The sequence below is a fragment of the Hemicordylus capensis genome, chromosome 1, assembly GCF_027244095.1.
Source record: "Hemicordylus capensis ecotype Gifberg chromosome 1, rHemCap1.1.pri, whole genome shotgun sequence".
Lineage (NCBI taxonomy): Eukaryota > Metazoa > Chordata > Lepidosauria > Squamata > Cordylidae > Hemicordylus > Hemicordylus capensis.
In genome coordinates this window covers 21839723-21862621 of record NC_069657.1, presented here as the reverse complement: position 1 = coordinate 21862621, position 22899 = coordinate 21839723, and the positions used below count along the sequence as shown (strand labels likewise).

The following is a 22899-nucleotide window of genomic DNA, read 5'->3' as shown; positions in this document are numbered from 1 at the left end:
GAACATGGATCACCTCATAGATCTGTGGAATCAATTAGGCTCCACAATCCTTTCTTGTACATGTTAATGCACTTCACACTGTGGATAACTTTTGCAAATTTTTGTTTTAAACTGAAGGAGGAAAATTGGCTTTGCTAGGGACCTTTGACCTCGAAACCAGATTGGCATCTTGCGAACAACGATAAAACTTTTAGTACCAGCTTGGACATATATTTTAATAGCAGCTGATCATGGCCTATAAACACCTCCAAGTTGCTTGGTCTCTTTCCTTTGTTCAGCCAAGAACTGAGAACAGACTGATCTATGCAGAAGATATACTGTACTAGCTGACCTGGCACAGAGCATCTGCGCCCCTAGTTCTCCCTGTCTCGCCCCACCCTTCAGCCCCAGTTTGCCCCCCCCAGACCCATTTCGTCCTCCCCCAGCAGCTGGCCCGCAGGGAGTGGGGGGAGAAGCGGCTGCCATCGCTTCTCTCCTCTACCTCCCGGATGCTAATCGGCAGCTCGATCGCGAACTTTCTCAAAAGCTGCCACGCATGGGATTAGCCATGAGTATGTCTTAGAGAAATCAATATATAGAAGACAGACAGACAGATCATCCAGGGCTGGTACCACATAGAAATAGCATATTTGAATGCTCTTTTCTGCATGTGGAAAGCTAACTTCAGGAAGAAGGGTTTTAGCTTAACCTTCTTATTATACTACTTTTCCATGAGGAGAGTGAGGAACATCCAAACTTGCAAGATCTGCCGTTCAGAAATATACACATCACTTGACAATCAAATATACACACAAATCCTCTGGCACCTAATACATAATCAATTCAAAACTGTATCTGATTGTGCTACTGTAAAGGGAAAAACTGTGTAAACAGCAGCAAATAGCAAACAAACCTTTGTCTGGGCTCTGTCAGTGTGAACTTGTGTACATGAAAAGAGCTGTTATGTGGCCACATTACATTCCTTTCTATTGCAGTAAGGTGGTTGTAGTCACTTACCACATGGCTTGGGAGATTTTGCCCATGTCAATCCAAACCTCTAAAAAAAAATCCTACGATCCATGAAAAGCCATGGTACACAGATGCCCTGCTTTGTGGAAAGGAATTGAAAGCAGTTACCATGTGGCTGGCGTTAGATGTGAATCAACACCAACAGCTCTTTCCCACATTAAAAATGTTGATACTGGGAACATTTCTACCCAATATATCTGGGTTTGAAAACATCTTGCTGGAATGCCCAATACATGAAACTGATTATAAATTAAATGTCCCTGATGCAGAACCAATTCTGGAGACTTAACACAAGCCAACCATTCTGAGCTGGTTATATCTACTGAACAGTCTGCCAAATGGTTTTTAAGAGGTGGCTTGCCACTGCAACTTGGGAAGTACGCAAGACCTGGATTCCTAGCCTTTGCCAAGTAAAATTGTTCTCATTTAGCTTGGATGTTTTCACAATATTACTACCTTTAGTGTTTCCAGTTCATTTTCAAGTTGCTTAGAGAAAATCTCACTGTGCTCCCGAAGCTTGCGCTCTTTTGATGCTTCTGCTGCTGCATCATCAAGTTGGGCTTCCAGCTACAGAGAGAGAAAAGGCAAAATTATTGAGACTAGCTCAGTCATAATTATTTTGTAGTTCTAGAGTACCTGTGACTCGGCGTTGCACAAAACAAAGTTAAGATGCAGGCCCTCTCTGCAGGCTGCAATCTAGATGACAAGGCACACAAGGGAAAGGGAGTGGAAGGAAAATGTGTGAGATCAGATCAGTCATGTCCATTTATTCCCACAGCTCAGTAACTTCTGAAAATTTCAAAGCAAATTATGCTGCTTTATGACTTATCCTCCGTGCTTGCAGGCCACTATGAAGTGACCATCTCACTAAAGTCCAGGAAAGCATCTTTTGTTAGCCAGCTGAGGTCCCAACAAACAATGGCACAGCGATGTGGGTGGCAGCTTGTGTCCAAGTTTTTTTGGCGGGCTGCCACCCCGCCACACTCATCTGTTACTGTACTGTGGCCCCATCCACATTTGCTGGCTGCAGCAAGGTATGATTATGTTATGGCCTGATACCTGCTAAACTGTGATGCCATTTCACTGTGTTATAGCCAGAAAATGCGCAGCAAGCTGGCCCAGAAACTGTGGTGGATGAGGCTGCAGAGAGCCAGAGCCGGAGCCGCAGGTGCCAAGTAGCAAGTGGCATGGAGGACGGGGAGACCCTACTGTGGAGGTGGCAAATGGTGAGCCCTGTGGCAGCTCCCCTCACCCACCCCCGCTCCGCATCCTTGGAACACGGCCACTCAATTATAGATCCACCCCGCCAACAAAAACAAGATACTTCGTAGACTGTGATATATTTCTAGTTTACACGCAACTGTTAAAATAAACAGCAATTAGTGCTTTTAATTTTCTCTCTCTCAAAGTAGACAGGAGAGAAAGAAGGTAAGAATAGCTAGTGATGTGCTCGGACCGGTCCGGAGGCCATTCTGCAGGCCTCCAGACCAGTCTGGCCTTGGGGCGGGTCTAGGCGCTGGGGTGGGGATCCCTCTGAGGGTGGGGGGAGGGTGTACCTACCCCTCCCTCCGCTTGTTCCCCACCGGCACGCGTCCGTTTAGCAAGCATTTGGGGCGGCAGGATACCTCCCTGCCGCCCCTTCCCCCTCTGGCAGCAAAAGGCTTCGGGTAGCCTTTTGCGTGCGCCAGGGAGGTATCCTGCCGCACCAAATGCTTGCTAAACAGACGCGCTGGCGGGGGACAAGCAGAGGGAGGGGTAGGTACAACCTCCCCCCGCCCTCAGAGGGATCCCCACCCCAGTGCCGGACCGCAACTCCACGATTCCGTGCACATCCCTAAGAATAGCAAGGTCATGAAAGTCCAAACGAAGGTCCAGGAAGTGGCAAGGTGATGGCATAGAATATATCTAACCCCTGCTAACTGGGCAAAGAGGCACCTTTTACCGTGGTGATTCTCTTTATTTAGCAGGGGGAGAGTAACTGGCCCTATCCACAACCAACACAGTACCTCCAGTGACTGTTGCTGGTGTCTATCTTGTGGTTTTTTTTAGAATGTGAGCCCTTTGGGGACAGGGAGCCATCTTATTTATTTATTATTTCTCTGTGTAAACTGCCCTGAGCCATTTTTGGAAGGGCGATATAGAAATTGAATTAATCATCATCATCATCATCATCTATGGAGTAGCTGGTCCACAGCCAATTAATGGCGCAGCGGGGAAATGGCTTGACTACCAGGCCAGAGGTTGCTGGTTCAAATCCTCGCTGATATGTTCCCCAGACTATGGGAAACACCTCTATCGGGCAACAACGATATAGGAAAATGCTGAAAGGCATCATCTCACACTGCGCATGAGGCGGCAATGGTAAACCCCTCCAGTATTCTACTAAAGACAACCACAGGGCTCTGTGGTCACCAGGAGTCGACACTGACTCGACGGCACATTTTAGCTTAGTTGATTCACACATTGAATTTATCCACTTGGAAAAACTGCATGGAGAAATGAAACAGCTCTTGTCTGTGTGACCAAATCCACAGTGTACTATTTTAACCATGAACAGCAGCTGCAATCTATTATCCCCAAGTATGCTGTGAGATACCTCTTTTCTTGCTTTCTCAGATTTACGGATTTCCTGTCTCATGGAGTCAATTTTCTGCATGATCACTTCCACTTCCTCTTCTTTGTCACGGAGCTGCCGAGAAAGCTTCTGCTTGTGAGAGCGCAAGTCTGCCATCCTCTCGTTCAGCTCTGAGAACTCCTGCATTGCGAGCTTTCTTTGTTGATGGGCATCCTTGAGTTCTTTGGACTGCGTCTTTAATCTTTCAGATGCTTCAACAAGTTGCTGATGAAAGAAAGGCCCAGACAAGTTTTTAGAGCTGTATTTCAAGTATGAAGTTAAATCTTATTGAATACCCAACAGCAATTTAGCAAAGGGCATATACACCCCCTCCCCACATATCCTAGCCAAAGCGGGGGCGGGGGGGGCGGGATAAGGTAGTTTCTGCTTCTCTCATCCTCAGCAGGCTGGGCATTATATTCATACACAAGCAGCCTCTTGTAACAATATAAATGTTATTTGTTGGCCATTTTTCTGTGCTTTCTCAACTTCCTTATTCTCTTCATTTCTTGTTTCCCCCATCAGTTTCTCCTTTCCTTCTCTTCTGACTTTTTCTTCCCTATGTCTCTCAACACTGACCCCAGTTTCATCCTACTACTTCTTTCCATCCATACCTCCCTCCCTCCCAGCCTAACTCTTCCTGTCCCATTTCCATTTTCCCCCCATTTCCCTCCTCTCCTCTTCTTCTTTTTACTATCCCTCTTTCCCCTTTCTTACACTCATGCCGCTGATGAAAAGGGATTTTTACTTGAAATACATTAAACAAAACAAATGATTCAGATTGTTTTATGAATTAACTGTATTCTTCAACACCTTCAGGGTTTGCCTCTGTTTTTGTGGCAGGACAATTGCTCTGAAAAGTCGTAGGACCCCCGCCCCCCAAGTTAACACACCATAAAGATGACTGCCACCAATTACCCTTCTTCTAATGGATTGTACCAAGAGCCCACTTCACCCACTAGCAAATAGTATCAGCATCAGCTTAGGTGGCTGCATGCGGGGCATCCTGCTCCAGCCTGCCCCTGCAGCCTAACCACTGGGCCTTCCTGAGTTGCCTCTCCTTTCTGCAGCAAAGAGGGAGGCGTGCTGGTGCCTTTTCTTGAACCCATTTCAAGGACAATGACAAATATTAGCAACTTCTTCACTGGAGGAGTTTAACTTGCAGTCTAGTCATTCACAAGCGAGTCAACATGGTACAGTGGATAAGGAACAATGGATTTAGATCAGGAGGACTGGAGTTCTGATTGTCCTGTATTTTGCCATGAGGTTCTCCAGTATGGACAGGATTGCTGTCATAACCTCACATGTTATTGTGAGGATAAAACCCAGAAAATCTCAAGTATGCTGCCCTGAGCTCCGTGAAGGAAGAACAGAATAAGAACATAAGAATGGCCCTGCTGGATCAAGCACAAGGCCCATCTAGTCCAGCATCCTTTTGCACACAGTAGCCCAACAGATGCCTCTGGAGAACCTACAGGCAAGAGGTATGTGCATGCCTCATCCCAAGGCACCACATCCCATGGCAAATAATTCTATAGATTAATTATGTGCTATGTGGAAAAAGTACTTCCGCTTGTCGGCCCTAAATTTCCCAACCTTTAGTTTCATGGCGTGACCCTGGTTGTAGTGTTGTGAGAGAGGGAGAAAGATTTCTCTCTGTCCAGTGGTCCCTCTAATTTTTTTCATCTCTGTGCGGACTGAGTTTTGTTCTGGAAAGAAGTGTCAAGGCAGTGTGTGCATACCTGCATTCAGAATGGGGCCTTTCTGATTCAACCTGAGTGGGATCTAATATGAACTAAGTGGACATCCAAAGACTTGTGAGTGTGCATACGTGTGCATGCCTTAGAGGGAACAGTGTCTCTGTCCACCCTCTCCATTCCATGCATAATTGTATACACCTTGATCATGTCTCTCCTTAGTCATCTTTTTTCCAAGGTAAAGAGCCCCAGATGCTGTAGCCTAGCCTCATAAGGAAGGTGCTCCAGGCCCCTGATCATTTTGGTTGCCCTCTTCTGCACTTTTTCCAGTTCTACAATATCCTTCTTAAGATACGGTGACCAAAGCTGTGAGCAGTACTCCAGATGTGGCTGCACCATCGACTTGTGTAAGGACATTATTATATTAGCATTTGTATTGTCAATCCCCTTCCTAATGATTCCTAGCATGGAATTAGCCTTTTTCACAGCTGTCGCACACTGAGATGACAGTTTCAATGAGCTGTCCACTACTACCCCAAGATCTCTCTTGGTCAGTCACTGAAAGTTCAGATCCCATCAATGTATATGTGAAGTTTGTGTTTTTTGCCCCAATGTGCATCACTTTACACTTGCTTACATTGAACCTCATTTGCTGTTTTGTCACCCACTCTCCCAGTTTAGAGAGATCTTTTTGGAGTTCCTCATAATCCATTGTGGATTTCACTACCCTAAATAGTTTAGTGTCATCTGCACATTTGGCCACTTTGCTGGTCACCCCAACTTCTAGATCATTTATGAACAAGTTAAAGAGCACTGTCCCAGTACCGATCCCTGGGGGACCCCACTTCCTACTTCCCTCCATTGTGAAAACTGTCCATTTATTCCTACTCTTTGTTTCCTGTCCTTCAACCAGTTACCGATCCACACATGAACCTGTCCCCTTATTCCATGACTGCTAAGTTTACTCAAGAGCCTTTGGTGGGGAACTTTATCAAAAGCTTTTTGCAAGTCCAAGTATACTATGTCAACCGGATCACCTTTATCCACATGCCTGTTGACACTCTCACAGAACTCCAAAAGGTTAACTTTTCCTTGCAGATGCTATGCTGGTTCTTCTTCAACAAGGCCTTTTCTGTATGACAAGCAGACAACTCTCTATAGCAGAGGTTGCAATGCTGGTTCTTCAGCTGTTATTGAACTACAATTCCCAGCATCCTCAGGCACTATAAATTGGCTCCCATCATCCCTAGCCACAATAAATTGTGGATGGGGATAATTGGGGTTGTAGTTCAACAACAGCTGGAGAGCCAATGATCCGTTCCCATGCTGTTCTAAACAGTTGGCCACACAATCCAGATTGGTAACACCTGTATTCCCCCCACCCAACCCACACTTTGCTGGATGCTTTGTGCTAATACCTTATGGAGGTCCTCCTTCTCTTGCCTTAGTATCCTGCACTGCTTTTCAAGACCTTTTAACTTATGGGTGGAGTCTTCATGTTCTTGCCGCAGTGTCACTGCATCTTCGAGCTGCCGTTCTAGTCTATTTGAGTCTGTAAGTTTAAAAAGAAGATTATTTCCTTGGTCTTCTATACATATAACACAGAGCAGTTCTATATTCTTGTAGGTTACAAAGGACAATTTAAATTGGACAGTTCAGAGCAAATGTAACAACACATCCCTTGTATCAAAACATGCTGGTGATATACCATCTTCACATGGCTTTATACCGTATTCAGAAATGAAATGAAATCCAAGTTCTGCCTCACCGTGGTCCAAATTGTGTACTAAAGAACTGTGGATTCTGAACGCAGAATAAATTACGCAAATAAACTTTTGTCGTTTCCTTATTTCACACCACTGATTCTGAGTCCAACATCCATATTGCCAAAAGAAAGGATCAAAAGAGAGTTCTCTTTGAACACAGAACCGTATAAGCAGTAGCTGACTGCTCACATTTCTTTTTATCTTAGATATACATCACAAGACAATGAAATACAGAGCAATTAAACATTTTCTCATGGACAACACTTGCACCAAGTTCTGTAGATAAATTTTGTTTCTCCCTGGGAAAAGGCAAGATTAGGAGAAGAGGATATCCTGGGATTTTTATAAAAAGAAACAAAAATCAAAAGAATTATCTAAGTGAACCTGTAAAAGCCAAATTGCTTGTTCTCTTGGAACCCCAGTGGGAGTATCTGCTATCAGGTTGATGAAGCTTTAAAAGATAGGTAGATTTTTATTTAAACAGCTAAATGTTACTTAACACTGCATATGCCACAACTCTCCAAAGCTATATTGGAATATATAATTTCTCGTGCATTTACAGAATGAGTTATCTTACTCCCCATATGAAGGATCCAACAGTTAAATAAATGAAGCTCTATGCCAACAAGGTGCTTCAAGGAATTATTCTTCAGACTGGAATTATTCTGTACTACTTCCAGGGAGATAGGAACCTATTAAAATATGCCAGACACATACCTGCTATTTTATTTTTCAGGCGTTCAATTTCCTCATTTAACTTTTTTATTTCTTTATCCCGAGTTGTGCTTCCTGTTACGCGAGCAGAACCGTGAAGGGACTGAACAGTCTGGGTAGATTCTTGAATTGAATAAACACACAATATTTAGTCAAAATCAATGTAATCGACATATTCACCGCATGTAGTATTGAAGGAAATTAACAGCATACCTTGCAACTTCCTGCTCAATTCCAGCTTTTCCTGCTCCAGTCTTCGTATTCGCCTTTCGTATGCTTCTATTTGCAAGCTGTTTTCTAAGTCACGTTGCACATCCTCATCTTTGGTTATTCCACTGGACTGCATTACACTTTTTAGTGAGCCTCTATCAGAAAAACAGCTGGAACCCACAACACACCAGAGAACACATTTTAATCAACATGTTCAACCCTAAGCAGCAGTTTCCTGTTGAAAATTCAACAGAGCCAGAAGCTTGGGAGCAACTGTTAAAATTATATCATAGACATCCTTGCTTTCTCTCCCTTGGGCCAATCATGAAGGCTCAGCCCAATGTATCTCATAGGTTGTTGTGACAATGAAGTGAGAAAGGGTACAAAGTTTACACTGCCCTGAGCACCACAGAGGAGAGGCAAGATAACAAGAAACAATTACTTCGATATCTAGGTAAGTGGTGGTATGGCAATGCTCAACTCACCCTGAGGCCAGAGCTGGATTCTCCTTGTGGTTAGAATCACCAACCAGGGCATTTTTAAACAGACACCTTGCTTAAACTGTCTTGTATTTACATATTACAATTTATTTTCCTTTGTCCTCATCCTCAATTAAAAACGAAGCTCAAATATTAATTTATTTATCATATTTTATACAGATTATCAAATATCTATACAGGAGAGCCTTGAGTACTGCAGGTTTCGCTTTCATGGTTCTAATTTTTCACAGGCAACTTCAACCAAAACAGATAGTTTTGGTCTTTTGTAAGGTTTCCTGCTTAGAATTTAGAAGTGAAAGGGGTTATCCCCAAGCCCACAATGGCTTCTCAGTTGAGAACGAAGTGGTGCTAGCTGCTCATTCGTTGGGCTGGGGAATTAAAAAATAAAGGGGTTTAACTTTTAACTTCCCAACTGTATCTCAGGCAGTGTTTGCTCTAATTTTTTTCATCCGTGTGCAGAATGAGTGATCCAAGAATGGGTGTGCACATGCATTCAGAGTGGGATCTTCCTGATTAAACCTGAATGGGATCTAAAATTAACTGAGTGGACATCAAAAAACATGTGAGCGCATGGGCATGCGCATGCCTTAGAGGAACACTGATCTCAAGTAAGAAGAGGCCATTTCTTTTTCGCTTGGTTGAGATTTAAAAGAGGAACCTAACCTCATTTCCCAGTTAGATTTCAGTTTTGAAAAACATAGTTTTAACTTTTGCAGTACTCTGTGGAACATTATCCCCACAATGTTCAAGGGCCTCCTGTAACTGCATTTTGCTCACATTAATCCTTTATCTTTTTGCCTCCCCTCTTCCTTGTTTTTCCATTGTTGGAATGTAGATTGCAAGTTCCTTAGGGCAGAGACTTGTCTATCTGACCATGTGTCTCTGCAAAGCAGTGATGGCACTACATAAACAATATAATCCAGTATAAAAGCAAAGACTAACACTGAAGCTTGAACACTCATTGAGAGCATAGGAAACCAAATTCAATTCATGACTCTGGAGAACTAAACCTAAGGATTATGCATAGGCCATAGCCTAGTGGTAGACCACATTATCTACATGCAGAAGGTCCCTGGTTCAATATCTGGCAACTGCAAGTAGGGTTACAAAAAGACCACTGTCTAAAATCTTGAGAGAGCTAGTGTTAATTATTGCCAACAGTACAGACCTAGATGGACCAATGATCAGATCCAGTATAAGGCAAGTTTCATGTGCCATTTTTAGGTACTCCCTGTTTGAACAATTTTTCACTTACCTTTCAGTTGTGTAGGTAAAGCCAACAAAAGGTAAATGCAAGCCAGAAAAGCCAGTGTGAGAACCAGGTGGTATCATTTCCTGCACAAAAAGGAACACAAGAATAAAACCAACAAAATATGGGAGGATGCAATGGCTTTTTTTATTCAATTCCTCAAGAACAGGCTGAATAAAATGAGTAATATAATTCTTCAAGCATGTCAGTTTAAGAAGTTATTTATCAAACTGTCCAATGCATGCAAAGGTATATAGAACTTTTGACTCAATAAGGTTTCCAAATAAGGATTCAGAAATAAGGTAAAAACATACAAACATAGAAAAATTACTTTATTTAAAATGAAGTGACTGTTGAGCAATTTCATCTGATAACCTCTAATGAGGAGAACAGCTAGTTGTGTGCCCTTCTGTTTGTTTTGGAGTCCTGCAGAAGCAAGCTACTCCCATCCACTAGCTGCCACACACAAATTATATCCTGATTCTGGGCAGATACCCCTAACCTTAAACAGCCATGTCCTGCTTACTCTGGCGATGGCTACTTTCTCCTATTTGGCACAAAACAAGTGGGATGGGATTCAAACACATGTGCTTCCTTCCTCATTAAGAGAATGTCGTATTAATCAGTCCTCAGTATCTACACTGAGTTTTAAACATGAGCCAACCAGACTTTATGCTGATCTACACATTATTTATTTAGCAGATTTTTATACCACCCCATATATAGATCTCTGAATCTCTTACAAATTATGCAGAACAAGTTAGCAGAACTCGACTATACAACTTTAGTCTACAGGTTGAGCATTCTATTATTTAATGGTTCCCCCACCATGGGCTGTAGTCGACAATTAGAGAAAGAGGTTCAGTACAGGCTTCTCTCTGATATAGTGTCCTATAGTGCTGGGAACATGTAAATAATTTGTGTTGGGGGCGGGGGCACTGTATTTCAGCTGCAGTCTGAAGCAATGCATTCCAAACTTCTACTGCCTCAGTCTACCACCTCATTTTGTGTCATGTACAGAACAGTCCAATCAAAGTAAAACCAGAATGGTATGGTATGGCATGAGTTCATATCACACAGGCAGGCAGCTTAAATCTTAGCTCAAAATACTCTCTCAAAAGGTTCATCTGTCTAAAAAGCATGGTATATTTTCTTTGTCTGCTCCATCTTTTGGGCACACTAGTTTCTGACATGCTTGTGTGCCCCCTAAAGGACAGAAGGGGACATCCACAGAGCAGTCAAGGGATAGAAAACAGCAACTAGCATTTTTTATTATATACGTGTGGAAAGAAGCCCATGCTGAGGAGCTGAAATGACCCAGCAAACTTCAGTTCTAAGAATCTTCTGAGAAGCAGTGAGCACAACATAGATTGATCTTATTTAGACACTCAGGGCCCTGAATGTTGAGCCGATGAACAGAACGTTGAGGAAATCGTTCATTTTACTCACTATCCCCAATGCTGCCATTAGGAACAATCCACACTTCACAGAATAAAATTGGGGGGGGGGGGGAGAGAAGCGACATCTCTTTATATGACCAAAGAATCAGACAGAAGTCCAGGATAATTTCAATACTATTTACCAACTTTGTGAGTAACTTTGAACTGGATGGTCACAAAAATGTTGCTTAGCAAGATAAAATATAGTGAGAATACCTCACAACAGTGAATTTTCAAGCTGTGTTCTGGAGAGCCCTAGGGTTTCTCTATGAGAAGATCAGTAATGGTGGACAAGTTTCTCTGAAAACAGTTTGCCAATTGCTAGCAATCCTCCCCTAAAATGTGCAGCCACAGCAGAGGGCTAGGTGTCCACTCTGGTGCACTCTCAATCTCGTCTGGCTTTGTTCTTTTAGACACCAGGTAAAGACATTTTTGTTCAACCAGGCCTTTTAAATACTGATTTTCAGATTTGATCTGATTTTAACCAATTTTAAAATGAGTTTTTAAGCTGCTTTGTACTGTATTCTTTATTTTATTTTCACTTTTTTGTAACACATTTAATGTTTTGTGTGTTTTTATTGTATGTTTTAATCCTCTGTTGTGAGCCGCCCAGAGAACACTTTGTTAGGGGCAGCTAACAAATAAAGTTGTTGTTGTTGTTAATAATAATAATAATAATAATATTAGGCGGCAGAGAAAAGGTGGTGTCTGGACAAATTGCCCCCCCCCCCATGGGAACCAAGTGTGCACTCTAGAACATGTCCCAGAATCCTCTACAATAAGACAGATGAGATGAAATGGAAAGGTTTCCCAAGAAAATAAATTTGAAAAGCACTGCCTTAGAGGATAAAACAGTCACTCACAGGGTTCCTTAATACATCATCATCTACGTCAAAGTTTGATGTATCTGAAGGACTGCTAACTTCAGGAATGTAAGGTGCTTCCAAATTTCGGATATTATCCCAATTGAGTCCTTCAAAAAATGCATGTGACTTGAAATCCTGTATTCCGTTCTGTCCCAAACGACGTTCCCTACTGCAGATAAGCCGCTGGATGAGGTCTTTTGCTTCTTCAGACACATCAATAACATGAGATGGAAACTGAAATCTCTCCTGTGGGAGAAAGAGAGAAGATATTTATTTACGATAAAACGATGAACTGATGAACAGATCTTAGTTCACCCCATTCTCATCATTACTGTGGCAACTGGAATTTTTTTTTTTTAATAAACCAAATTAGATCAGGTACTGATATGTATTATGTAGTGTTCATAAGTACAACTTAGCTTCTCCCAACAGCCCAATCCGAACTATGATCAATGTAATCACCGCTGATTTCAATGGAATTTATTTCCAAGTAAACTAGCATAGGATTGCAAGCAAAGTGCTAGCATTTATGCATATTCTCTCTTCACTAGTTCAATAACTGTATGTGTCAATTCGAGTAGTAGACAAAACATTTAAATCTATGATTACTTGTTTTCTACTTAGGAAGGAACAAGTTGCCCATCACTTGTGCATTTAGTAAAACAAAGAATCTTGAAAATCCCAAGGGTAACTTTTAATCCTTACCCATAAAAGCCTTGGGCGTGCGTCCGTGCCGCCCGTGTCTTTTTCGCCCGTTCTGGGCATGCGCGGAGATGGGCGGCCATGTTGGACCCGGCCGCCGGTGGGCGACTGGCCCCAATGGTGGCGGCCGCCGCCACGGGAGACCAGAAGGAGCAGAAGCGGCGGGCGGAGAGTGCGGCCGAGGCGGCGGCGGAGCCGCGGCCTCGGCCAAAGGAGTGCGGGCCAAGGAGGCGGTGGCCGTGGCGGGGCGACTGGCTCCGATGGCGGCGGCCGCCGCCACAAGAAATGGCGGGCGGAGAGAGCGCCCGAGGCGGCGGCGGAGGTGTCGGCCCAAGGAGTGCGCCCGAGGCGGGTGAGGCGGCAGCGGGAAACCCCCCCCCCACTAGAGCCCGTTATTACAACGGGCTTACACATACTAGTGATTTATAATTGCCACATTGCAAGCAAAGAAAGATGTAATGGCTTGAAGAAATAACCTTTCGGTTATTGGTGGACCAGTGATATTTCTAGTATGCCATAGCAAGGCTCTAACCAGTCTATCTACATCCTTAGTAAACATTAGTCATCAAGTTTGTTGGTGTACTATCAGATCTTCAAAGAAAGCTGTGGTCTTAAAATCCCATCATGCAATGTATTCACTCCATCCCAATCTTCCAAGAACCATGTTAAAATATATAACAGATCCAGTTTCCATAGAAAAGAAATAAGAATTTTTAGTGTGTGTATATTTCTTACTTCATGATTCATAATCTTTCCGTAGGTTTCCACCAGTGACTCTGCATAAAACGGTGTTTCACCATACAACATTTCATACATGCAGACACCCAGGGACCACCAGTCGCATTCAGGCCCATATTTTCCCATGCCATCCTCCATGGCTTGCAGTATCTCAGGGGAAATGTAGTCAGGTGTGCCCACTGCAACTGACGATTGCACCTTCAAAGTAAAACAAAAATGTTAAGTCCGGGAGGACACTCTCCCCTACACATGAACTATATTCTAGCATTACTGAGATGCAATGGCACAGAGCCATTGTTCACTGTAATATGGATCCCCAGATATTGATGATTACAAATCCATCATCCATAACTATAACATTAGTCAACATCTGGGAGACCCTGTTATACAGAACACTGCTTAAAACCAGAGAACCATCAGCACTGCACCCCTAGCAAAATGGAGCATTCCTTCTCCCTCCTCCATTCTGCGGCTCCCCACCCCCAAAAGCCAACCCTGAGGGTTAGGGGAGCCCCAGTAATACTATGATATATGGCAAGCAGGGAGGGGGGTTGCAGTGGAAATCCTGCCTGCCCCCTTGAGCAATTGGAAGTGGTGCTCTGCTCATGCAAATGCTAGTTGAGATGCAACCTAAGGACAGCAGGCAGTTTTCTTAAAACATTTCTGTAGAAGTTCTTACAATTTGTGTTTTGAGTGAAGACATTTTATAAAAATGTTTGAAAACTATAAATTCTAGTTTTACCAATCTGCAGTGTCATCCACCTCCACCCTCCTGAAATTTCTGTATTGTTTTCAGACCTTCACATCTCTATCCAGAACACAAACATGGGGGTACACATGCAGTATAAGTAATTATTTTGCTGAATAAAAGCCCAAACTTCTTTGTCCACAAGATCAGAACACACACTATTACCTGCAGTCTCATTCTACTAGCCCCAGTGACTCCCATACCATATTTTTGAACTTGCTGGGTTGTGTGTAAACACATATACCAGGTTTAGGACCAACAAAGGGAAGTACTTTTTCACACCACGCATAATCATCTTGTGGAATTCTTTGCCACAAGATGTGGTGACAGCCAACAACCTGGATGGGTTTCAGAGGGGTTTGGATAACTTCATGGAGGAGAGGTCTATTGACGGCTACTAGTCAGAGGACTATAGGCTACCTCCAACCTCAGAGGCAGGATGCCTCTGAATACCAGTTGAAGGAGAGCAACAGCAGAGGAGAGGGCATGCCCTCAACTCCTGCCTGTAGGCTCCCAGTGGCATCTGGTGGGTCACTGTGGGAAACAGGATGCTGGACTAGATGGGCCATGGGCCTGATCCAGCAGGGCTGTTCTTATATTCTTATGACACTTACTTGGTTCAGGGCTTAGGGCTTAAATGAATGGCATAATTTGTAGGTGTGCAATAAAATAATATTAGGGTGAAAACTTGCTCCCACAGTCCAAAAGAGATATACAGTGCTCCCTTAAGGAAGCAAACCTTAGCACTGTACGCTGTATGTAAAATGGGGACTACAGCAGCTTGCTGCGTGAGATGGGATGGGATGGGGAGGGGCTGGCTCTACCAAAAAGCCATACTAATTTTTAACTTGTAAAGAGTAACTGCCACAACTACAATGAGACTTATGTTCTTTGTGTACCATGACAAAATGACTTTATGGGCCTTTGAATTGTTTGCATTTGAGGAGGGAATGCACGAAACAAGATCCATAAAGTAGCTATCACAAGTATCTTTGGCACAACACACACAGGAGTGTACAAGCTAAAATTCACTAAACATGGCCGGACTGCCTCTTGGCATATTTATTGTTTCTATTATAGGCCAACAGTTTAAAGCGAAGTATTAAAAGTAATTATCCAGGGGGTAATACACAGCAATTATGCCACAACTGCTTAAAATGAACTCATCTAAAATCAGACTGATACATACTGTGCCATCTTCACTCATCTTCAAGCATGATCCGAAGTCTGCCAGGCGTATGTGGCCATTCACGTCTAACAAAACATTGTCAGGCTTTATGTCTCTGTGTATTAAAAATAAATATATTACTTTTATATAGTACACACAGTTGGTTCAAAGTAGCAGCTTTACAATCCAGTTAAGAAAAGCAATCATCTATTTTATGCCACTGGTGCATTCGGGTTATAACCCACATAGCCTTACCCTGCTCCTCTGCAATGCCAGGTTGGTCCAAAAAAAACCTGAACTCATCCATGATTTGATCATGGATGAAGGGGCCGACCTGGTATGTATTAGCGAGACTTGGTTGCAGGAGGCTAGTGGTCCATTTTGGTCCCAGCTTTTCCCTCCAGGATATTCTATAGAGCAGCAGGTGAGGGGACATGGGTGGGGAGGTGGAGTGGCTGTGGTCTATAAGGACAATATCTCCCTTACCAGGGTCCCTGTTAGGGTTTCAGACCATATCGAATGTGTGAACTTAAGTTTGGGGACCAGGGATAGATTGGGACTTCTGTTGGTGTCCCGATCACCCTGCTGCCCAGCAGGATCCCTTACTGAGCTCACGGATTTGGTCGCGGAACTCATGTTGGAGTCTCCCAGACTCTTGGTGCTGGGGGACTTCAATGTTCATTTCAGGACCAATCTGTCCGGGGCAGCTCAGGAGTTCATAGCAGCCATGACAACTATGGGCCTATCCCAAGTGGTCTCTAGACCAACGCATACTGCAGGTCACACACTTGATTTGGTCTTTTACTCTGATCAGGGTGGTGTTCCGTGGGTGGGGACTCCTGTGATTTCCCCATTGTCATGGACAGACCACCATCTGGTTAAGGTTGGATTTACAACCACTTCCCACCTCCGCAGGGGCGAGGGGCCTATTAGAATGGTCCGCCGGAAGAGGTTATTGGATCCAGTAGGATTCCAAGAAGCCTTAGAGGGATTTAGTGTTGGCTTTGCCGGTGATCCTGTTGATGCCCTGGTTGAGAATAGGAACAACTTTCTCACCAGGGCAGTAGACACGATTGCTCCCAAGCGTCCCCTCTGACCCACTTCAAAATTGGCCCCTTGGTATACAGAAGATCTACGGGGGCTGAAGCGGCAAGGCAAGTGACTAGAGCGCAAGTGGAGAAAGACTCGACTCGAATCCGACAGACTGCGACATAGAGCACATTTAAAGATCTATGCTCAGGCAATATATGCGGCAAAGAAGCGGCTCTTTTCTGCCCATATCGCTTCTGCAAGTTCACATCCAGCGGAGTTGTTCAGGGTTGTGAGGGGATTAGTATCTGCCCCCTTCTGCTGGCCAATGGCCATAATAAAATTGATGATGATTATGATAGTACCTGCCCCCTGTCCCTTGAAGCAGAATTTGGAGTCATCAGTTACCCGCTGTGATGTGTTTAAAGAGTTTTTCACAGATAAAATCTCTCGGATTCGGGCTGCCTACCACTTGTTCTCTTGACCCTTGTCTAACATGGCTTGTTCTATCTAGCAGGGAGGCTGTTGTAGGCGGCCTGGCAGAAATCATAAACACTTCTCTAAGGGAGGGCAGGATGCCTCCTTATCTTAAGGAGACAATAATACCTCTTCTAGAGAAGCCTGCATTAGATCCCTCAGAGTTGAGCAATTATAGGCCTCTTTACAACCTCCCATGGCTGGGCGAGGTAACTGAGAGTGTGGTGGCCTCTCAGCTCCAGGCAGTCTTGGATGAAACTGATTATCTAGACCAATTTCAAACTGGCTTCTGGGCGGACTATGGGGTGGAGACTGCCTTGGTTGGCCTGATGGATGAACTCCAATTGGGAATTGACAGAGGAAGTGTGACTCTGTTGGTCCTTTTGGATCTCTCGGCAGCTTTCAATACTATTAACCATAGTATCCTTCTGGAACGTCTGAGGGTGTTGGGGGTGGGAGGCACTGTTTTACAGTGGTTCCACTCCTACCTCTCGGACAGATTCCAGATTGTGTCGATTGGAGATTGTTGCTCTTCGAAATCTGAGCATAAGTATGGTGTCCCTCAAGGCTCCAATGCTTTTTAACATCTACATGAAACCACTGGGAGAAATCATCAGGGGATTTGGAGCTGGGTGTTACCAGTACGCTGATGACACCCAGATCTACTTCTCCATGTCAACTTCTTCAGGAGCTGGCATATCCTCCCTAAATGCCTGCCTGGAAGCAGTAATGGGCTAGATGAGCGAGAATAAACTGAAACTGAATCCAGATAAGACGGATGTACTTATTCTGCGGGGTCAGAACTCTAGAGACGATTTTGATCTACCTGTTCTAGATGGGGTTCACACTTCCCCAGAAGGAACAGGTTCGCAGTCTGGGACTACTTCTGGATTCACACCTCTCCCTGGTTTCTCAGGTTGAGGTGGTGGCCAGGGGTGCTTTCTATCAGCTCCGGCTGATACACAAGCGGCGTCCGTTTCTCGAGATCAATGACCTCAAAACAGTGGTACATCTGTTGGTAACCTCTAGACTTGACTTCTGTAATGTGCTCTACGTTGCGCTGCCTTTGTATATAGTCTGGAAGCTTCAGTTGGTTCAGAATGCAGCAGCCAGGTTGCTCTCTGGGTCATCTCGGAGAGACCACATTACTCCTTTACTGATGGAGCTACACTTGTTTCCGGACAAAATACAAGTGCTAGTTATAACTTATAAAGCCCTAAATGGCTTAGGCCCTGGGTATCTAAGAGAGCGTCTTCTTCACTACGAGGTCCGTCTCCAGTTACCGCCAACTTGCTTGGTGGCTACACAGAGACGGGCTTTTTCAGTCGCTGCCCCGAGATTGTGGAATGTGCTCCTTGCTGAGATACAATCCTCTCCATCTCTGGCAATTTTTAAAAAACACCTGAAAACCCACCTTTTTGCCCAAGCTTTCTCAGCTTTTAAAAATTGTCTGTTTTAATTTTATGGTTGATTTTAAACTGTTGATTTGTTTTAACTTTTATATGTGTTTTAATTGTTTTATGTTAACCGCCCAGAGACAAAAGTTTGGGAGGTATATAAGTTTGATGAATAAATAAAATAATAAAAATAAAAGCAGGGAATCTACTTCACAATTCTATAATAGTACTAGGGATTTAAAAATTGATACGTGCCTAACAACATCAAACAAGACCTAGATTGCTTCCGATTTACTGCTCAAAATCAAAACCTAGAACAGCCATTAGGACAAACTAGACATCTCAAAAGATCATATGTATTTAACTAGATTGCTGTGTTGGAACAACAGATGCATTGGCTTAACAAATATAAGATGGCAAATTTTGCATACAAATATATGCAAAACAGTGAAGCACAAAAGCAGACTGCTAGAGGTCAAAAGAATATTCTTCTAAAACACGCCAACAAAATAGCAAATGAAATTTCAACAATAAGTACAAAAGATATGTTACAAGCATAAAAACCATGACATTCACCCAGTCATGTCTTCATTCATTCATTCATTCATTCATTCATTCAATTTCTATACTGAACTTCCAAAAAATGGCTCAGGGCAGTTTCATGAATGGATTTATCATGACAGTATTTTGCTCCAAAAAAATCAGATAAGCATGGCATAAATTTCACTGTATAATGGGCACCCAATCGCATGAGTGCAGATTCCATGTACACATAGAGGAGCGGAATGCTATCCACTGATTTCCCCCTTCCCTCTGCAGACCCTGTGCCCACTGAAAATAAGTATGTGAGCGTTGGAGGACATACATAGACATTTTTGGGGCTGCAAAGGTAAGCGGGGGGTGGGGGTGAAAATCAGTAAAATTCACTCCACCTCCAGAGTGTGAGCAAAAGAATACTCTTCAATGAAGACTTAATCTGAATGCTGCCCAGTAGAATCATTTTGCATGGATAGTTACCTTTTCAAAAGCAAACTGTAAAGATGGTTTTACAAAAAGTGAAAACCTTCACAGTAGATCAACTGGGAAGATTTACTTAAGGATACTGGTGAATGTGTGTGAGGTCAAGCACGTGTGTGCACACAAGAGTTTACAATTCTAGTTTGTTCCATTTGCTACTTAGATTGGTTAATAAGGATTCTGTAAAAGGTTATAAGCTGCTTTGAGGATTTTATGGACAGGCAGGGTAGAAACTTTGGTAATAAAACAAACCTTGTGTTCCATGCTTGGTTGCAAATATATACAACCTACCAATTCTGTAGAAGTGCATTAATTACATGCAACTACACACACAACTTATCCAGTGCCTGGTTGTCACTGGTTTTTACACACTCTCAATGCTGCAGAAATTGCTCTCCCTAGGAGGCTGAGACTGGCCCACAGGGCAACAGGGAATATTCCTGGTGTGCCCCACCCACGGGGCACCCCTGCGCCCCGCTGCATTCGGCTGCAGTGAATACTCCCACCCTTAAGTACCTATTCTGCTAAAAAACCGGCGCCCTCCCCACATACATTCCACTGTCCTCTCAGTGCCCCCAGTCTGGCCCTGCTCCCTAGCTTTAGACTAAAAAAATCAGGTGTACATAATACTCAGTGGCTGCACACATAAGACAGTCATTCCATTTTACATAATCTCTGTTCATAACAACCTGAAGTGGAAGGTCCATGTTTCCTGTACTAAGGCTTTTGTGCCAAATTAAAGAAATAGCACCATTATTGGGTGTGTACAGGTGGGGGAACAGTGCCAAGATGTGTATCTTTACTTAATCAGCTTTCTTATAACCCTGAGGATAGCATCATGTATTTCTCTTAACACTTCTGTTTACGAAAAGGTTCTTCTGGAACATGCATTCTAAGAGCAACCCAACAATAAAAGTGTACAACACGTACTTTGTCTTTCATTTCCTCCCACAGTGTAAGAGGAAGGAAGGTGATTAACTATTGGAAAACCTCAAACAGGAATTGATATTTTTTTAAAATAGCTTTGCTTGCATATACAGATATTTGATTTTTGCCACAACTGCCATGTAAAAAGACCCAGAAACAGGCTCAATAATATAGGGTTTCGCGCCCCCCCCAGCTAGTAAAATTTAATTGCAGTAAAGGAGGTAACAACACTGTCTTAGCTATGTTAACTAGATCATGTTACTGAAGTTTTTCAAATGGCATTATATCATTTTTGTTTACTCAGAAAAGCTGTCTTTAAATGCCAATTTTCTAGCTAGCTAGAGACAAAAAGTCTTTGAGCAATTTCCTGAAGTAGCAGTTATTCAGAAAGGTCATTAAAAGTCACATTATTTTTAGCAAGTTAAAAATTACTTTAATGCGGAAACTACTAGTACATTAAAACTGGTTGAAACAATACCCAAACATCTCCCCCCGCTGCCAACCACACACACTACCACTGTGGCTTTTTTGCAATTCTTTCAAAAATAGTAATGAAGAAGAGTTTATTCTATAAAAGACTATAAAATGGGTTGGGATGCAAATCAGCCACAGAACGGAAGGTGCCATTTTGCATGGTAAGCCCATGTTGCATGACTTGCATGTTCCCAAAAAGAAACCCCATGCTATCCCCACTAATGGTTCAGAGACTACACACCTGATGTCATGACATTACGATGACATATGATCGGCTGACAGCTTTTTTCTTAAAATTAAATTGACAAATGAACTTTTGTTTGGAAACTACATTTAGTGCTTTGTTATTTTTAAAAAAGTGGATAGCTGGGTTGAATATGGGGCTGACAACAAAATCAGTGGTAGAACCTCTAAGTATGTCCATCAGAAGTATTGCAAAGGCGAGGAAAGCTAGATTTACTGCAGTGCTTCTTCTGTTTTATGCACACCAAACCTTAGGTGACCTTTCACATTTTTGTTACCTTCAAAATATGCATTTTTTTCAAAATAAAACTAATCCCTCACCTGTGCACATAATGTAGCTGATGAATGGAATGTATAGCAAGTACCATTTCACCGATATAGAACCTTGCCATGTCTTCAGGGAGTTTGTCTTCAAACTTGCTAAGTAGTGTCAACAGATCACCACCTACGTAGTAGTCCATTACTAAGTACTAAAATGGGGTGGGGGTGGGGGAAGCAAAACAACAGGTAAGAATCAATGTAGAATTAAGGTAATAGTGGATTAAATACAGCAATTACAGGTAGCATTTTAAGGGGCACTACAAGTGGGGAAATGACTTGACTAGCAAGCCAGAGGTTGCCAGTTCGAAGCCCCGCTGGTATGTTTCCCAGTCTATGGGAAACACCTATATTGAGCAGCAGCAATATAGGAAGATGATGAGAGGCATCATCTCATACTGCGTGGGATATACTCCTCTCCTCGGGAGAGGACAGCTGGTCTTGTAGTAGCAAGCATGACTTGTCCCCATAGCTAAGCAGGGTCCGCCCTGGTTGCATATGAATGGGAGACTCCATGTGAGCACTATGAGATCTTCCCTTAGGGGATGGAGCCGCTCTGGGAAGAGCAGAAGGTTTCAAGTTCCCTCCCTGGCTTCTCCAAGATACGGTTGAGAGATTCCTGTCTGCAACCTTGGAGAAGCCACTGCCAGTCTGTGAAGACAATACTGAGCTAGATAGACCAATGGTCTGACTCAGTATATGGCAGTTTCCTATGTTCCTATATGGCAATGGCAAACCCCTCCTATAATCTACCAAAGACAACCACAGGACTCTGTGGTTGCCAAGAGTTGACACCAACTCGACGGCACACTTTACGAACAGCCACTAGAAGCAACATTTTTGTTACAATCCACCAAAATTTATCCTGTACAAGTGTTACTGAAATATGCAAGTATTTGAGCATCACAGGCCCAAGTCCAAAAGGCACACCATGATTCAAAATAGGGATGTGCATGGTCCGGAGCAGTCTGGACCGACACCGAAGGGGGGCCTTCCTTTTAGGGCGGGGAGGGCTTGCTTACCCCTCCCGCCTCTTTGCCCCCTCCAGCGCCCATATTTTACAGAGTAATTGGGGCGCTGGAAACCAGCCGCCCCAGCTGCCCCCCCCCCGCGAGCGGATTAGGGGCAAAAAAACCCTACTGCCGCCCTCCTGCCCCCCTGCCAAAGTCTCAGGCCCAACGAGGCCCGGTCTACCCAGCTTCTTCCCGGTGGGTAGACCGGGCTTCCGGCCGAAGTTCCATTAGCTGAGGAGTCCTATCGCGCGCAGCGCGCGCCCAAGGCCCCAGTTGGGCCTGAGACTTTGGCGAGAGAGGAGCTCTGTTCGCGAGCTCCTCTCTATTTTTTGCAAATGATGTGGTGAGCACTCGGGGGGGGCAGCAGGAGGGAGGGCAGGGGGGCAGGAGGGCGGCAGTAGGGTTTTTTTGCCCCTAATCTGCTCGTGGGGGAGTGGCGGGGGCGGCTGGTTTCCAGCGCCCCAATTACTCTGCAAAATACGGGCGCTGAAGGGGGCAAAGAGGCGGGAGGGGTAAGCAAGCCCTCCCCGCCCTAAAAGGAAGACCCCCCACCCGGGCCCGGACCGGCCAAGTCCGAACCGGTCT

The 22899-nt window shown here is 43.8% G+C and overlaps 1 protein-coding gene across 8 annotated transcripts in view; it reads right to left on the bottom strand.

Moving 5' to 3' along the window:
• CDC42BPB (CDC42 binding protein kinase beta) overlaps nucleotides 1-22899 on the bottom strand; it is a 174891-nt gene that overhangs the window by 70666 nt on the left and 81326 nt on the right. For all 8 annotated transcript variants that reach the window (XM_053257808.1, XM_053257816.1, XM_053257842.1 and 5 more), the window contains exons 5-14: nucleotides 21305-21453; nucleotides 15441-15534; nucleotides 13501-13701; nucleotides 12061-12309; nucleotides 9765-9844; nucleotides 8013-8179; nucleotides 7803-7922; nucleotides 6738-6871; nucleotides 3605-3847; nucleotides 1465-1575 (exon numbers count right to left, since the gene is read on the bottom strand). In XM_053257808.1, the coding sequence (XP_053113783.1) occupies nucleotides 1465-1575; nucleotides 3605-3847; nucleotides 6738-6871; nucleotides 7803-7922; nucleotides 8013-8179; nucleotides 9765-9844; nucleotides 12061-12309; nucleotides 13501-13701; nucleotides 15441-15534; nucleotides 21305-21453 (1548 nt within the window). The remainder of the gene's footprint in view (nucleotides 1-1464; nucleotides 1576-3604; nucleotides 3848-6737; nucleotides 6872-7802; nucleotides 7923-8012; nucleotides 8180-9764; nucleotides 9845-12060; nucleotides 12310-13500; nucleotides 13702-15440; nucleotides 15535-21304; nucleotides 21454-22899) is intronic.